This window comes from Paramisgurnus dabryanus, chromosome 4, assembly GCF_030506205.2.
Source record: "Paramisgurnus dabryanus chromosome 4, PD_genome_1.1, whole genome shotgun sequence".
Taxonomy (NCBI): Eukaryota; Metazoa; Chordata; class Actinopteri; order Cypriniformes; family Cobitidae; genus Paramisgurnus; species Paramisgurnus dabryanus.
The window spans coordinates 30,954,148-30,970,318 of NC_133340.1; the positions used below are offsets into that span (position 1 = coordinate 30,954,148).

The 16,171-nt window shown below is 38.7% G+C and overlaps 1 protein-coding gene across 3 annotated transcripts in view; it reads right to left on the reverse strand.

Moving 5' to 3' along the window:
- Positions 1 to 13,521, reverse strand: part of fn1b (fibronectin 1b) — a 29,670-nt gene extending 16,149 nt beyond the window's left edge. For 2 of the 3 annotated variants that reach the window (XM_065254158.2, XM_065254159.2), the window contains exons 1-18: positions 13,193 to 13,521; positions 12,994 to 13,119; positions 12,620 to 12,757; positions 12,287 to 12,418; positions 12,031 to 12,168; positions 11,041 to 11,199; positions 10,024 to 10,227; positions 9,677 to 9,859; positions 8,409 to 8,585; positions 7,690 to 7,842; positions 6,102 to 6,230; positions 5,707 to 5,847; positions 4,369 to 4,481; positions 2,963 to 3,131; positions 1,943 to 2,119; positions 1,710 to 1,838; positions 911 to 1,000; positions 629 to 823 (exon numbers count right to left, since the gene is read on the reverse strand). In XM_065254158.2, coding sequence (XP_065110230.1) covers positions 629 to 823; positions 911 to 1,000; positions 1,710 to 1,838; positions 1,943 to 2,119; positions 2,963 to 3,131; positions 4,369 to 4,481; positions 5,707 to 5,847; positions 6,102 to 6,230; positions 7,690 to 7,842; positions 8,409 to 8,585; positions 9,677 to 9,859; positions 10,024 to 10,227; positions 11,041 to 11,199; positions 12,031 to 12,168; positions 12,287 to 12,418; positions 12,620 to 12,757; positions 12,994 to 13,119; positions 13,193 to 13,352 — 2,713 coding nt within the window. In that variant the 5' untranslated portion in view covers positions 13,353 to 13,521. The remainder of the gene's footprint in view (positions 1 to 628; positions 824 to 910; positions 1,001 to 1,709; positions 1,839 to 1,942; positions 2,120 to 2,962; positions 3,132 to 4,368; positions 4,482 to 5,706; positions 5,848 to 6,101; positions 6,231 to 7,689; positions 7,843 to 8,408; positions 8,586 to 9,676; positions 9,860 to 10,023; positions 10,228 to 11,040; positions 11,200 to 12,030; positions 12,169 to 12,286; positions 12,419 to 12,619; positions 12,758 to 12,993; positions 13,120 to 13,192) is intronic. The other variant, XM_065254157.2, reaches the window with a different exon arrangement.
- Between the last annotated feature and the right edge of the window lie 2,650 nt (positions 13,522 to 16,171).

Consider the following 16,171-nt stretch of genomic DNA (forward strand, 5'->3'; position numbering starts at 1 on the left):
GCTGCACAGTTTAAGGAGTCATTCCCATAAAATTCCTTTGGCTGAAATTCCTACCCATACTGTAAGTATGAGCAATGGAAAATACATATTAATATAATAAAGCATATCTGTATATAATCATAAAATGCTTTTGAGTGCCAAAAAGCAAAGTCTAATTAACTTTAAGAAGATCACAGACAAAGAGCTTGTGTTTGGTAAAGAGACGTCAACTGGCACGATCCAACGAGAACAAAAAAGCACTCAAAAGCGTCCTATTTCATCCTTATAAGGTAATCCTGGCTCTGAGCGAGCACTAAAGCTTCCAACTTCGGCATTCGCTAGTGTCAAATCTTACTTTGAAGAGGCAGAAAACTGGCAGACATTTGTACATCTGAGAGGCAAACTTGGGCACTTTGGCCAAAAAGCTCAGTTGGGAGAAAAATGAATCAACAACCTTTTGATAAATTATAAATTGTAAAGTATAAAAAATGTTTAAACAAATATAGGGCAAGCAAAAGCTACAAAATAAAAAATAAACATATGTTTGTTCATGGTGTTCATGTGGGAGGTACAGGTTCAAGTCCTGCCTGCAACATTTCTATGTTTCTGGTTACTCTTTACTATATCAGCATGATTTTGGAAATCTTACCAGGCCGTTGTTTTCCAGCAGTGCTGATCTGAATGTCTAAAGGTTTGCTCTCCATGTTGTCTTTCACTGAGTAAATACTGACGTTGTACTGCAAGCCAGGTCGAAGGTCACCCAACGTCACCGATGTCTCAGTCTCGGGCAGGATGAGCTCAGTGCTGCTGCCCTCAATGGATGGCGTGTAAACCACACGGTAACCTGCACACATGTGTAAACGTTTACATGCGATACACAACTAGAAGACGATTTTGAGTTCGTATCCATGAAGGTTTAACCAGTACTTACTAGTGATTGGAGCCTTAGGCTTGGACCATCTGATCACCATGGACGTCTCTCGAACATCTGTGACCTCGTGATTGGTTGGCGCATCGGGGGCTGTAAACAGACAGATCGAAGAGTTGAGTCAGTTTTGGTTACCACATAAACTGATAGATGCCGTAACTGTGTTGGGGAAAGTTACTTTTAAAAGTAATGCATTACAATATTAAGTTACTCACAACAAAAGTAACTTATTGTGTTACTTAGTTACTTTTCATGAAAAGTAATGCTTATGTTACTTTTTGGTTACTTTCGCACCACATTATAAAAAAATATTGTCATGCGTCAGTACCGTGATAGTCAATCTGTTTAGTTTTTTAAAAATGTAATATCGATATTATTTTCATTAAAAATTATATTAAGATTCATGGCAGATGTTTTATTTGGAGTTTACATCACAACCTCTAAATAGCATTCTTCTTATCTCTGAACATAAACATGACAGGAAGTATTGCATAGGGGTGCGCCAAAATTTTTTGCTACGGTTTGCATATTTATAAATTAATATCCTATTATATTCCTAAAACAAGAAATATCACAATACATCAGATCGGTTTGTTACAGCATCAATGTAATGCAACATATTGTGGTGATGGGATTGGGAGTGGGGTTGCTTTATTCTGATAATTGTAAATTTTCGTACAATCCACACAGCACAATTCACACAATATCGCCGGCATGTAAAACTGGTTATAGGTTGGGTACGTTTTCCCATTAGATCCGGTTGGCTGCTCCAATTTGTCAACGGCAGTGGTGGTCGGCTTACCGGTGGTCTGTGTGGTCGTCAAGATGAGATTCGTGTCTCCATCAGGATTGACTTCAAACACTTGTACGTTGTATCTACGACCAGGCAGAAGATCTTGTAGGTTGACTGATGTGGTTGTTCTAGGGAGGTCTGTTTTTTTACGATAAACAAAATAATGATTCAGTTATATATTTAAATATGCTTTAAAAAGCATCTATTTATGTCAACAAGACCCGATCTCTGACAACACTCACCGATCACCTGTGGCTGAGCTCCGTCCTCCGAGAGCTCATATTCCACCCTGAATCCAGAAACGGTGGCGGACGCAGACACCCATGAGATCACGAATCCGCTAGAGGTGATCTCAGTGACAGATTCTGAAGTGTCCACCTCGGCTGCGGGCTGGGTGGTCTCGCCTTCTGCTCTGGCCACTGCAATATAAGTAAGTAATGTCTCATGCATTGGGGAGATGCCCTTATCCAGTGTGACTTACAATGCATAACAGTATTTTTTTAGTATGCGTTATTCTTGACAATTAAACCCTTGAGATTTGTGCTGCTAACATTATATACCAATTTAAAACTATTATATGATGGGCTTTAGAAATGGCACATTTTTCCAAAATCAAGTACAAAAAGGTGCCATCATGTTAAAGCTGTTCTATCAGATGGTGACTGATTTGAGTTGAACGATATGAATGGAGATTTTTGGAGCTTGGGAATCGACGTCATCGCTAATTGCGTTGAAATGCATTGTGGGAAGAATCCCCCATGTTTTATGCAGTGCACAAGCGAACAGACGCTAGTCTAGTATGCAGTTACGGAAATTCAAAAGCCCAAATAACTGATAACAAGTTGCTGACAACAAACACAACAAAAAGGTTTACTAGTTTTTTTTAGAAATCCAGTTAAAGGTTATGTCTTCTTCATCTTACTACTGCAACCCATGCCATGCAACGCCTTTTGGTTAACTTGGAAGTCTTTGTGCCATTGTGTTTCCAAGTGGGAAAGCTGAAAAATTGGACATTTAAGATTTTTTCCAGCGCCGATCATGACTGCCTTATGACAATGAACTACACAGCAAGAGTTCGTCATTTTGGATGCATTTTTAGTCTGTAATATAAAATCGTTAGCAACAACTTCACAGTAACCACCACTACTTCCGTACCATAAACTCCCCGAATGCATTGCGTTCCATTGCGTTGGTAACATCAGATTCCTGAGTACGCTCGGTTCTTCAGGTTCAATATAATTAAAGGAGAAAAATGGACTTACGAGAGCCGTATGTAGTTGTAAAGTCAAAGCGAGTGGTCTCTCTGGGTCCATATCGCAGAATGCTGATGAGTTGACCTTCATACGTCAAACCCGGTTTTAGCCCTGAAATGGTGTGGGAGTTGATGTTCCCGGGAATGGTCGCCTCTTTCCAGGGCAAGCGTGAGTTTTTCTGTGAAAGGAAAATGCGACATGCTTAAAAAAAGGTTGAACAACGTTGAACATTCGTCAGAGTTGCCAGATTGACTTTAAACAGACAGCTTGGATATTATGCTTAATTACGTAATACTCAGCAGCACTGTGGAAAAACATGACATTTAACATCAAAAACAGAAACTGTATTTATTAAGATTCATTGTGAGAAAAACAGGGTTGAACTTTAAATGGCTTGGAAAAACGAAATGCTGTCCAAATACTACTCAAGACAAACATATACACAATTATAATTTCAATTTCCTACATTTTGGCGATAGATATAACTGCAAAGCTTCTTTATGTTGGTTTATAAGATAAACACATGAACAACTTTGACTATTCCAGTCAGTGAAAAGCAAATGTGTGTTTTTCAGTTCAAGGACTGGGACTTGTTTGTGTGTGATGAAATCTCATCCTGTCCTTTGACAGAAAGCATGTACTCAAACATGAACAAAATGTCTCCTGTTCACAGAATCCAGATTAAAATGAATAAATAAAGTAAAGGTTTATTACTAAGATGAACCGGTAATATCATAAGCTGCATTACCATTACAGATATGCACAAAACTTATGCAATATTTTCTAAATACCGATAAAAAACTTTTGTGAAATGATGCCGTTTTCACTAATTGATGATATCCGACTAAAACATAGTTTTCCTCTCACAATAAGTCACTTTTTAAACATCACGTTGACGTTGGCGAATTAGTATTATCCCCTTCTGACATCACAAGGGGAGCCGAATTTCAGTGACCTACTTTTTTGTTTGAAGAGAATGGTTTACCAAAACTAAGTTACTGGGTTGATCTTTTTCACATGTTCTAGTTGATAGAAGCACTGGGGACCCATTTGTAGCACTTAATCATAAAAAAGTCAGATTTTCATGAAATGTCCCCTTTACATCAAACTACTTAGAAAATGAACACTTAAGAGTCATCAGAGTTATAACAAATAACTCAAATAACAAAAACAATGGTTGGGAAAAAACATTTTTAAGTGTATTTTTTTAAGGTTCGTATCGCGTTCCAATTTGTTTACATCGAGAGGGCAGTGATTACAGCCACCAGGGGGCGATCAAAATATTTTGGCTTTCCTTTTCAAGAAGTGTGAGACCCCTGGTCAACATCATCAAATCTATATATCACTATTAAAATTTAACTGCAATGCTATTTTCCCATTGTGTAAAGTGAAATAAATTGCGCAACAAGACTTACAACTCTCCACTTCAGAATATATTGAGTGATATGAGCAGAAGGGGGGGCGTTCCACTGGATCGGATGGGAATTGGGCTGGTTTCCAGCTTCGGTGATGATGACACGAACAGGAGCTTTGGGAAAATAAAGAGTAGCGACAATGAATGACAGCCTGTTATATTGTAACATTAATTATTTACCAAGCAATCGGCCTTAATCCGGCATGCAGGATAAGATGAATGGCATAAATCAGATAAATGCGATGAAAAGAAAAACAAAAACGTCTCGAAAATAGGAAAACATCTGCACTGATTTAAAGGTTTGGATAGCACAGTCAGATATGTTGTCTAGCCAGATGTCTATATATGGAGAAACTTTTTTGGTTATTTCTATGCATTCTTTCAAGTAAAAGGTGTCAAAAAGTCCGGGGAACGATTGCACGGGTGTTAAAAATCACACGTGGCCTTAACATTCTTCACCCACGTTCTCCTTTATTATCCCGAAGGCTTTACAAAGTTTGGTTTAACAGCTGCTTGCAATTCAAAGAGGTGAGATCATTCAGGACAATTCTGTTCCCTTGATTTCTGGCAGACCATAAATCTGCCTTCATTGTGTCAAACCAAAATTTTATTCATGCTGAGTCCTCCACAAGAGAGCATAAGGGGTTAATCTAGAAGAAACCATGTCCTATAATGCATGAGATGGTATAACTGTGCTAAAGACCTGATCATATACAGATGGCCCGCTACAAAGTGCAGATGTGCAGGTCCTAAAAATATTACTCACACTTTCCTTAAAAACAAACTCTTTGGCAAACAAATGGCAAAGTCTCTTATATTACCAAATGCAACGCCTACAGGCCATTTGGTGCAGATCACAGATAAACAGCAATTTATTAAAAGCTATAAAACTGTCTTTGTGAATCCCATTTGGTATTTTGCACAAGTCTGACAAAAATAAAACCCTTGGTCCAAAAGGCCACAAGATCAGCACAATTGTGCCATTAGATTTCTTAGCTTTGTCTCCGAATACAATGCACAATGGCCTACTTTTGAGAGAGATGCTATCTACTTTCATTATATACAAAAGAGGACAAGTGGGGCAGGGAGCAATAAATAAAGGTACTGAATAAACACTCGTCCCATCTGGTTAACTTTACATTGCTAAGAGATGCTGAGAGACGGGAATGAAGTCCTTTATCTGTGGTTTGACTTTTTATTGGGACCATTTGATGCTCTTTAAAAACCCAAACATGTCAGCGAAAGACAGAATGTGAACATTGTTGTCGACAGATGATTTACTATACAATTTCGAATTCATTTCTCATCCTGTTGGCTAGGACGTTATGGGATCTCTTACCCGTGGACTCCAGAGGTTCGCAGGCCAGCTCTCCAATGCCGTTACCATAGCATGAACATCTGTGCGGGATGCCCTGGATGACTTTGTTCCACGTCTGACCTATCTGGTAGAACGTCTTGGTCTCGGGTTCTTGACATTGGTCTAAACCAAACAAAAAATCAGTTTGTGCAGATATTATTTGTCTTTCATTCCAACTCTGGTTATATTAAATGTTTGGCTATTGTTAAAGTAAGCCTGCTCATTTTGAATCAAAGGAAATACGGACAATTCATGCTGAAAAGTCACTTTGAACTTATAAAAGGAAGTTCTGACATTTCATTGGAGAGAAAATGAAAACAGGCATAAAGCAGAACAAAAGGTCAAACGTGGCGAGACGAAAAATGGTGCAGGCTTACCAATGGCATCACACTTCCAGCGCCCGCGCCCCTGACCGAAGCATGTGCAGTTCATCATGTAGCCCTGATCGTGACGCTTCTCAAAGGTCTCATTCACCTCGTACGTCTGCTCGTTCACGACACACTGGTCTAAAACAAGCAACAGAATGCAATGAACTTTCTGGACTTATGTATACTGTACATTAACATTTACTAATTGGAAAGTATGACCTAAACTCAGAAGAAAATATTATTGCTCGGCCTTGAGTGCTCTTTCAAGAGTCAGCTGCAAATGGGGTCATCCACATAAAAAATACTGTAGTAAAATTGAGTAAAATTCCTACACCTACTGAAAAGACCATCTCAAACCATCCTAAGCTGGTTGGCTGGTTTTGGCTGGTCTCCCAGCCTGGTTTTACCTGGGTAAGGTGGTGTAGCTGGCTGTTTTTAGAGGGGTTTGGGTCACTTTTAGCTGATCTTGGCTGGAAGACCAGCTGACCCACCTGCTAAAACCAGCTTGACTGTGCTGAAAGGTTAACTGTTAAGATGTAAGTAGCTGGTTTAAGCTAGTCTCCTAGTTTGGTTTCAGCTGGGTAAGATGGTGTAGCTGGCTGTTTTTAGAGGATTTGGGTCACTTTTTAGTTGGAAGACCAGCTTACCCACCAGCTAAAACCAGCTTGACCAGGCTGAAAGTTCAGCCAGCTTTGCTTAATTACCAAAGTTAATACCTAAGTATTTTTTCATGTGGTAGGTGTCTCAGAAGATAGTAAGCAAAGTCTCCATTTGCTGTCCATTTCATTTTACTGCTATCTAGGTGAAACAACTGCAATATTACTCTGCGTTCACATCAGATGCAGAAGAGGCGGCAAGAGCGAGTGATTTACATGTTAAGTCAATGGAAAAACGCAACTAGGCATCCTGAAGCACAGTACGCACGAATTGCATGATTGAGGATGGCATGTTCCACGGGAATTGAGCGTTTGCCGTGGGAAACACGTGAATTGAAAAATCTGAACTTTGGCGGATTTTCGCGGTGCATTAACCAATCAAGAGCTTGCTCTAGTAATAACATGATTACAGGAAGCAAGCAGAGTCGCAGAAGCCCCTCCCATGACGCGAATTTCCGTCTGAATGTCTCGAATGACTAGAATTTCATACGCGAATGAAGCGAGTAAACACAAAACTACACATGAACAGCGCATTTTTGCCGCATCTACTGCGTCTGGTGTGAACACACAGTTAAAGATATGTGTGTTTTATTTCTTTGCATTGTAAAAAACTGTTTTAAACTCCATAATTTACTTGTGCATCTGTAAAAAGATTGCACCAAATTATTTTTACCAAAAAAATAAATGATATAGAAAACAGCCTACGGTGGCCTGGTAGGGTGTAGTACACTCCAGCAAATGCTGAGTTGTTGGGTTAAATTAATTGAATATGTCCATATTTGACCCAACCACAAATTGAAACAACACGGAGCATAGGTTCATTTAAACCCAACAGGACTTTCCATATATTAGCCATGCGTTGAAACTTTTTTTTAAGTATAAATCACAGATTGATGTGTCAACAAAACCAACATCATGTTTGTGATATAATGTCCATTAACCTCTGAGCTGAGTGTGTGAAATACAGTTCCACTCTCCCCGTCCGTTTCCCAAGCAGGTGCAGCGCATCATGTGACCAAGAGTGTCATGCCGCTTGTCCCATTCATCTCCGACACGGTACATGATGTCATTATACGTGCAGATTTCCTCATGAGCTGCGTTGAAACAAAGACATTTACGTTTATGCATCTGTCACACGCTTGTATCCAAAGCAACTTAGATATGGCAACTATGTGTGGTCCCTGGAAATCAAACCCATGACCTATGTGCTGAATAAAACCAAATTTCGAAGACTGACTAAGAAACCTCATAATTACATACTTCAGTAAGATACACTAAGTACTTTTCAATGCAAAGGTCATTGTGATCACATTCTGGATATGAGCCAGGTCACTGTGTCCGGACCAGAACCCTGACCTTGTAGATCCTTTCAGCAAAGTCACAAATCAGCATTAATAGCATGGTTTTAAAAACCCTCTCGTTCTTAATGGCTTTTAAATACAGCTATTCACAGATCACAGAGTGCCATTACGATTAAGAAGCTCCACATCTAAAAAAAGTACTTTTCACAGTTTTATTTCTATTGATACATAAAGAACTATAAGTACACAAGTAGTCTATGCAATTTTATTGGTAACTTTAGTGCAAAAAATTTAGTTTTAAGATGAATACCCCAAGACGAAACAGCTTCATAAGTCGAAAATCGATTGAAAGCTCTCACCTGCCATGGGACAGAATCCATATCGTCGTTCTGTATCATAATCCGTTGTGGTACCACACCACTTCATACTATCACGACGCCCATCAGATGTGCAGTCAGTGTAGTTACGCCCATTGTATTTAAAGGGAAACTGACAGAGAGCTCCATTCGAGTTTCCTCCACGAGTCGTCACAAACTCTGAAAGGAGACCAATCAGAAAAACTCAAGAACAAAACATTTCTTTAATCTATATGCTGTTTAAATAACCAGCACGTTTACTTAAAAGACCATGCAGGTTGATCAGCTTTTATTAGTGAACAACCAGCACCTAACTAGTTTAAACCAGCCTGGCCTAGAGATTGCTGGTGATCTAAAGGCCCAAATATACTTAATTTTTTTAAGTGTATATAAACTGATGCATACTATTCTGATGACAAAATTAGCTGATTGTTCGTACATATAAAAAGTGAGGTATACACAGGCCTTAACGGGGAAATTTATTGTCCTAAAAATGTTTTAATTTTAATTTTTTTTTTATTGCGTAAAGGCGACAATATTGTCGAGATGATCCTAATCAAAAATGGAAACTCTGTATTTTCCATGCCAGGCCAGTAAGTGGCAATGTCATTTTGTAAAGATATACAGACCATGGCTGCGTCCGAAACCGCATACTGTATAGTAGGTACTGAATAAGATGAAGTACCTACTTACTTGGCATTAAAACAGTAGGCACTGTACAGTATGAATCCTGGTAGTATGAATGAGATTCGGACGTACTACATCCGCCATGTTGCTACATCACGTGACATACGTCGTCATCACGTCATGTCATTTCAGCGCGAAAACAGCCGCGTGCCTCTTCTTCTTCGTTGGATAACTCCTCGTCCGGGGCATCATGGGATAGTGAAGCGTCCATCGTATGCACACTGCAAAATCTAACCGGAAGTAGTAGGTCATCCGGGTTCTTTTCGCATACTGTTTTTCGAATACTATGTATTCGGACATACTACTCGCCTCGCCTACTGCTTTTCGCGTACTATATAGTATGTAGTAGGCGGTTTCGGACGCAGCATATGTATGCACATGACATTACCGTTTTCACAAATGCCATTTCTGTGGTTTATAGAGATGTTTTTTTTTAAGTATGCATTTTCAGGCCCCCAAAATAAATGTAAAAAAGAGCCAAAATAATTATAAAACAAAATTTCATCTAGTTTTTAATGTCATGTAAACATTCCCCAAGTTGATCTTTAGGAGAGTTAATAAAGGAGGTTCCAGCATTAACTTACGGTTCCTCCGGGTACAGAACGAGTACATGCGGTCATTGTCGTAATCAGAGGTGGTGCTGCACCAAAGCTGACCATCACTTCGACCATCAGAAATGCAGGAGTAGTGAGTTTTTCCGTCGAACACAAAGGGGAAAACACACGGCTGCCCGCCAGAGTTCCCTCCATAAACCTGTGACTGTCCATCTGCATAAACCAATTGGAGGATGACATTATTAGTTAAGACATTAACAAGAATTAAAGACCACTCTAAACTATTGTAGGAGGCTCATTTCTTCCCAACATTTCTATGTTTGCTCCAAAGCTCAACACATTCGAAATCTGAATATTGAATCAAAGAGAAATATTACCGTGTTCCTCGCAACTGATTCCCCCGCCGACACATGTGCACAGCATTTCCATGCTGCCCTGAGTCCTGATCCAGCTCATTCCGTTGAAATACCACACGCCGGAATCGGTTTTACAGTTGCCCTCCTCAAGCAGTGCGGACACGACGTTGACTTGATCCGTCACCGGTCGAACCCGAACATCAAGTGAGGCACCAACTGGATGCTCTTCAAAAAATGATTGTGAAAAAATTCTTAGTATTTTTGTCTTGTTTTCAGTAAAAATATCAAAAAATTCTTAAATTAAGATGCTTTATCTTGATGAGCAAAATGACCCAAGAAAATAAGTCTAGTTTTTAGACGAAAAATATCAAATTTAGGTGATTTTGTGCATAAAACAAGCAAAAAAATCTGCCAATGGGGTAAGCAAAAAAATCTTGAACATTTTTCTTAAACACTAAATTCAAGAAAAATTCAAGAAAAATTCAAGAAAAATTTGCTTACCCCATTGGCAGATTTTTTTGCTTGTTTTATGCACAAAATCACTTAAATTTGAAATTTTTTTTCAAAGGACTTAATTTCTTTGGTCATTTTGATTATCAAAAAAAAGCATCTTAATTTAAGATTTTTTAGATATTTTTACTGAAAACAAGACAAAAATACTAAGAATTTTTTTTCTTAAAAATATTTTTTTGCAGAGTGTTGAAGCTTAAGGGGCAGTCACACTACACTTTTTGTTTCATTGAATTCCATTTGTACGCATGCGAATGCGGCAAACTGGAAATGGAAGCTCGTGCAAAGATATTTTGCGAAACAAAGTTCAAGTCTGGTGAATTTGTATGAAGTGTAGAGATGTGACCAGTAGAAAACTGGTATGTAACTGGTGACCATTCTCTCTACTTAATGGCAAAGATGGACGAATCAATACCTGCCCATATTTGCAGCAATGACCAAAAAATATTCGCATAAGGTTTTAAAAGATTGCAGTATGTCTTTTCTATCCAATACAGAATTACTGGTGTTTGAGAGAGGTACACTTACCCCTGGGGCCCGTGTGGGAAGCAGCATGCCTATCGCACTTAAATTCTCCACGACCGTTGCCCGTGCAGAGACACTGCAGGGTGTTTCCACTGGTGTCGTATTTGGTCCAGGTCTCGCCGATGCGATATGAGGTTCTGGTGTCCTGGTCATTACAACGGTCTAAACAATAATCAAGAGTCAATACAAACCAAGCATACAGGTTGTGATTCCTCAAAGGGCAAATGTGACATAACGATGAATGTGATTTCACCAAGTAGGATGTTATCCTGGACCAACACCATTGTTGGTCTTGGATCAAAATTTTCATTAACCATTTAAAATTTTCATTTTCATTAACAAAAAATGTTGATCCAGGATCACATCTTACTTGGTGAAACAGAACAGTCATGGAGACGAGCGTTTTCTTTCTACCGTCCGTGAAGAACAGACTATAACTTTCACACTAGGCCACTAGGTGTTTGGAAAACACCTCCACGACATCACACCTCAGCAGGTCGTCTTTATTTATGACCTTCAAAGTGTTTGCTGACACTTTCCAGGGGATGGAATTGAAGGAAATCAAGCTTGTGTTTGGTTCACCCGCTCTGACTTATTTCTCCTCATGGCCTTAACTTCAAGAACCTTGGAAAGTGCATGCAGTTATTTTCCAGGTTGGTCCGCATGAAGCGTGCAACACTGCGTAGCTCTTTGGTAATTATGTAATAAGGGTGGGGCATGCAAATAGTTACTAAGTCATGAAAACATTGGAAAATGCTGGACGTTGGGAAAAAATGCAGAGTCAATAATTTTTTTCTGCAACTTTGGCAACATCTGGCTTAAAGTTTCAAATATCGGTTTAATTTTGTTTCTTAAATTATTGTTGGGGCAGTATGTGTTTGATGTACTACTACATTACCCCATTGGTTGAGGCAACGTTACAGGCCAATGCTTTCGGATTATAAAGGAAAGTATAAATGACAAACTTTAATTGTTTAAAAAGCAAACACTTACTTCTGGAGGTGCAGGTGATGCGCCCGTTACCCTCTCCCAAACACGTGCAGTCCATGATCATCCAGTCCTGATATGATTTCTGCCATGTTTGACCCACCGTGTATAAAGCTCCCTGTGTATCATCATAGCAACGCTCAGCTATGAGGAAACAGAAGATTTTTCATCTTACTCTTTCTAGTTGGGTGTGGCCAAATTTCCAATCTGCAAACTGTTATGATTGACTGTACAGCTGAAGACAAAACACAGAGGTACTCACCGACAGGTTTACAAGTCCATTCACCCTTTCCATTGCCGAGGCAGACACACTCAAGCATGTAATCTCCACTGTCATGGGGTCGTTTCCATGTATCCCCAATTCTGTATGAGTTACCTCCTTCATGGCAGCGGTCTGTGCAATGCAAAACTCATTTAGTATTGTAAAGGAGTTGTCTAACTCAGTGTGCATGAAGGTACATTTACACTGTAACATAATTATGTACATGATACATCATTAATGTGAATCAGGAATTTGCTATTTCACACAGTTATCTATTATGTGTATTAAATACACTGCTTATAAGCAAGACTCGGTTTTTGGATTGTCACTTACTTGCGATTGTGCAACTTATTTTGCCCTTTCCTGACCCAATGCAGGTACAATCCCAAATCATCCCATCCTTAGGTCGCTCGTAGGTTTCTCCGACTTGATAAGATCGGGCATTGAATTTGTCATAGCACGTCTCCTCGGCTAAAAACGAGCATACAAACCTTAAAATCAGCACATAATCATCAAGAACTCAATAAATAAAAAGTTTTATAAAACGATCAAGTGACCAGACACCTCTAAAGCGCTCTAAAGTTCGTGCGTAATTGCGCCCTCTGCGCGTAAACGAACATTCTTTCTCAAAAACGCTGACGTATATTAAAAAAAAATAAGATTAGGTCAATAAGAATGCAAAAAGCTTAGATTACAGCAGCTCTCACCTGCAGGCTTGGTTTTACACTTGACCCCCGAAGCCCCTTGACAATTGCACAGAAGAGTGCTGCCCATGTAGGGACGCTCCCACTGATCGTTCAGCTTATAAACGCGCCCGTTCTCGGTGCAGCCAGCTGAAAAGACACAATCTATCATCTATCTATCTCTAATGATTAAATACCAACACAAGTAAAATAATGTACATACTTTGATGCACTGCTAAACTTATGGCTTCATCAAACACCGGGTCCAACTGAATTTGATCCTGCGAATGTCTTTTGCTTTTCCCCGCGGTTTGTGGCATACAGTGGATAGATCCCCCGATGCTCAACAGCACCAGAAGCCTCGCCACTGGGCTCCGGGTCATTGTTATCCGCTTCGGAGAGCAGAAGAATGTTGCTGAACTTCGTTAATGTCCAGTATTTTCTGTTGCGCACGGGAAGGCTTGGAGAGGTTGTGATTCTCTTTGCGCATCCAGCTGCCTCCACTGAATCTTTACCGAAGCACCGACGTCCGGCTGTTTTGGGACGAGCTCTCTTATAAAGGGGGATTTATGGTGCCCAGTGAGGAGAGAGAGGGAGAGAAAATGATTGAGGGGAGGGATCTGTCTCCCCCTCTCCAGTCTCTGCGTCAGTGTCGGGAAGTCTGGCCTCCAACCACACCGGGAAGGACACCAGTTATCACCTGCACACTCGTGAACTCGCAGGTAAGGGTCATTTGGAGTTCACAGAGTTGAAAATGTGCTATTTCATATTATTATATATCACTATTACTATGGATATTCTAATACTTCACGTTTTTCTTAACTTATAATGCTTAAGACCGGATCATGTCCATTCAGATAAGATAATATATTATAAAGTAGTCTAAATATAAAGTATAAAACTTTTACTTTATAATGCAATAATGCTTTTTTTAAGAATAATGAGTATTTGTAACCTACATAGTTTGTGAGTTCAAAGATCATCTGCCTTGATAAAAGTATTTAATCTTAATCTAAACTTAATTTATAACATTTGTATTTAATCTATCTTTACAAATGGCCTCTATGAAGTTTAACTTTAAATAAACACTAGTCGCAGTGCTATATCTTCCCAGCTACCTGAAAAAAGTTCTAAGAACGTTCTTTGAAAGTTCCCAATGTTCCCAAAAACGTTCTGGCAACATGAAGTGTCCAGTTTTTTATGTTTTTATAATAACGTTTATTGGCTGTCTGAACGTTAGAGGAATGTTACATTTTACCATTTTATGTCTATATTTACTTTTTTACTTGTTATGTAAATTATTTGCATTTTATTATATTAAAACTATTATAAAACATAATTTCTGAATGTTCTGTAAAAATATTGCTGTAGAAAACACATTTTACATATTAGGTTTAGGTGTTGATGTTTTGTTTCATTTTAAGTCACCATTGTGGTGATCAGTGTTTGTTTTAGTTGGACTCTTGACCCTTGACATTTTGCTTGCTTTCCCTGGTTGCATTAACTGTGTGTGTAAAACACATTTGTTTTCAACATGTTGCCAGAACGTTGTTCACCAACTTTTCGTGTTGCCAGAACGTTTTTAGGAACGTTGGAAACTTTCAAGGAACGTTCTTACTTTTTTCTGTTAGCTGGGTTTGCACTAAAACCATTGGCTGTGGTTGCAAACTTAAACATGTCATTTTAGCAGCTCATTTCAATTTCCGAATGTTTGTATTTGAGAAGTTGTTTAATGCAATGTTTAAACAAAACATGCAAGACAAATACAATACCCTCTATTGTCTAAGCCCTCATGTTTTTCATTTGCTTAGATTAACATTTATCCCTCATAATGGATAATGGGCGGAGTGATTCTGGGCACACTGTGCTTACCCATAATGCCTTGTGTTTTATTGGTGGAAAATATGTGATGCCGCAGGTGCACTTTTTTGTCTAGCCAAGGAAGTCAATTAAAAAGGAAATAGCTGTTGGCTACGACAAGATTTAGTATTTAAAAGCTCAAGCAAATAATAACTTACGGGAATTGATGTCTAATACCTGCTGTCCATGTCTGACACTGAAACTCTCAGATAATCATTTATATATATATATATATATATATATATATATATATATATTTGGGGTCTCTTTCACATTTGCAAAATACCTTACACTTCATAGAAAAATTTACATTCAGAGGCAAAGTGTGAGCCATGGTTTTATTTAAACGTGTTTGGTGCACAAAAGAGCAATATAAAAAGTGATGACATGAAATAAACATGAAATAGATTGTAACCTATTTTAAGTTTACAAATAAAAATACTAATTTGTGACACTGAACAAAAAATATATGCAAAATATCAGATTTCTTTGCTTCAGTTGAGGCACACAAGATAATCTTTGTAAGATTTAAATCATGATAATCATGTTTTCACCAAAATTGTTAAGAAAGTAATTAAATATTTAATGCATAATAGAAAAAGGGCTCATGCTTTGGGGTTGTAGTCTGTATACAAGGGTTTCTCTGTATAAAGTCATGTCACACCCCATATGCAGTTACAGTAAGGGAGTGTTGTTAAGGACCATGTGAATCAGAACCAAACAAACATGGACAAAAACAGACAGAAACACCCGAGGCATAGAGCAGGAGCACGTTTACTGTTTGACAGGTTCAAAAACTTAATGATTCAGAGGTGAACGGACAAAACAAGCAATGATTCAGTGAACTCACGCAACTACAGACAGGTGAGCTCATTAAACTAAATAAAATTAAACAAACAGTTTGGTTTTACCAACCACAAATTCACAATCTTCTCTGTATATCTGATAACCTTTGTAATGTGTTCACTGATGAGCTGTTATTTATACAAATTTCAAAGAGACCGCTTTGCTCAGGGAGATTGTTACATAACTGTGGATCTGTTATACGTTGACTTGGTGTAAAAGTCATGCTGTTTAACGCTATAATGTTCCTCAAGGCTGTTTCGCTGAACTTTTCGCCTTTAAACTGATCTAACGCAGAACTTCACTGACAGCAACTTCACTGCAATGTTTTCCTAAAGTTTACATGTCCTCTACATCTTTAAGTGCACTGAGAGCAATTTGCATTCCTTGCCAAGTGCAGATGGTGCAATGTTTGTTCTTATACATCCAAGACATATGTCTGTGTGCAAGATCAATTCCAAGACTTTTATTCTCTACGAAAGAAGGTACAATAGTTGTC